At 41.4% G+C, this 1,765-nt stretch overlaps 1 protein-coding gene across 1 annotated transcript in view; it reads right to left on the reverse strand. All coding sequences in view use genetic code 11, as the record gives it.

Annotated features, from left to right (window-relative positions):
* Window positions 1-1,737, reverse strand: part of EGR_09541 (hypothetical protein) — a gene marked incomplete at both ends in the record, with an annotated part of 9,526 nt that extends 7,789 nt beyond the window's left edge. The window contains 2 exons of the mRNA XM_024498790.1: window positions 1,592-1,664; window positions 1,700-1,737. Of these exons, the coding sequence (XP_024346797.1) occupies window positions 1,592-1,664; window positions 1,700-1,737 (111 nt within the window). The remainder of the gene's footprint in view (window positions 1-1,591; window positions 1,665-1,699) is intronic.
* Between the last annotated feature and the right edge of the window lie 28 nt (window positions 1,738-1,765).

Here is a 1,765-nt window from a genome sequence, read left to right on the forward strand (position 1 = left end):
AGATCTTTGCCCTATTTAATTTTATTCCCTTTACATATAGTACATTGTTAATTTAAGTCCCTCTGACATTAGGAACCATATGACAAAGCCAGAGGCTCGCATGTATGAAAAGGCCTCTGTAACTGTTAATGTACCTCTTGCCTGCAGCTTTTTTTCAAACCAGTTACCTGACCATTCAAGAGAACGTCACTTTGTGTCATCAAATGCATCCATAACTGCGCACAGTTTAAACTTGTTGCTATTCATTTTCCAAGGCATTGTCAATCGTTAATCAGTAAAGCTTTAAATAAATCGCATTTCTAAATAGTGCTTTTAACGAAGTTTAGGTGGCTTTTAAATTTGCCTTAATACACTCAAAATTCGCCATTTTGATCGAAACTCCGCTAAAAAGCCTCTTTAATAATTTTTTGTGTCTACAACCAATATTGCATTTGGCAATCCCCGCTGTTCAGCTTTCATGCGTAACTCGATCTCATACTGACTCAGTGCTTATAGGATTTGAGGTCTGTACCGTTCTCGGTGCCTTTGCACATGGAAGTGGACATCTTCTAATCTTACCTCCACTATCTCCACAACCACTTTCACTACCATCGAGGCAATCACAACTGTCTCTGGCTTAGAAAACCTATTCCCATTCAGCATTCCTCTCCACGTAGACTACGAACGCCTACCCTCTTCTGTCTCTACATCCTCATCCTCCTCCGCCGTCTTCACTAATTCAGCCCGTACCCAACATTACGACTGCTAACAAGACGATCATCCCCCATTATTCGACTTCCATTACCTCCTACTTCATGACCCCTACCGAATGCTGCCTACCATTGTCAAAATTGCTGCTCATCAAAATTATCGAAAAAGTTGGTAGATATCTCATGTCTCCTCACGCACTCCAGCCTTCATTCTGCTTCCTCCACACATTGCTAAAAGTCATCTATAGCATTCGGAAGGAGTGTGATCCGACCAACTGACACTGTTGTGTGAAGTTCGATGATGACGATATTGGGAGGTGAAGAAGGAGTCTGACTGTGACCTCTCCGACTTTCTGGCTGCACACTATGGGTCGAATATACATGAGCAGGAGGAGAGAAGGCGGTTTTCACCCTTCATATTGAAATACGCTCCTGTCACATTGCCATCCCTACCACTGTCTTTATACTTTTGTCGCTAGAACTATTAATAACTCAGTGAGATCGGTCGTCTCTGTGGAAGGCGATAATAAGGACTCTGCTTTTCTGCCTACATTAAATTATGTGAAGGAGCCTCTAACTTACATGGTATTGGAAGAGCTAGTTGGTGGTGTATATGCTCCCTTCAATTTTTTCATGACTTAAATTCCAGGTAAATGCTATTAGTCCTGTTTGTCATTAGCAGCCACTGAATAAGTGATCAGCCATCCGATTCTACCTGACTTTCCTGCGATCAAGGCAGCAATAGTAAGCGCCCAGAGAAAGAGTAGGGAGGAGAATTTGGTGCTGCTATTAAAATGATTGATAGCACAGGAAATCCCGTGATACACCAAATGACATGCTTTGTGCAAATATCTCTATGACAAATGATGTGCAGTTGGCATAATACAGTTCACTAAACATACCATTAGTGAACAGGCTTCATGCTGAATGCTACATATTTCAATTATTGGAAAGGATTTTTTATTAAACTTATACCTTTTGAGGAAACAACGTGTAGAAGTTGCATTCACCTGCCGATGTAATCCAGTGCTGCTATTAATACATCCATTTCCTCCTCTGACCGCTGTTTTAGGCAG

The sequence above is a fragment of the Echinococcus granulosus genome (genome assembly GCF_000524195.1).
Source record: "Echinococcus granulosus chromosome Unknown EG_S00152, whole genome shotgun sequence".
In the NCBI taxonomy this organism is placed as follows: domain Eukaryota; kingdom Metazoa; phylum Platyhelminthes; class Cestoda; order Cyclophyllidea; family Taeniidae; genus Echinococcus; species Echinococcus granulosus.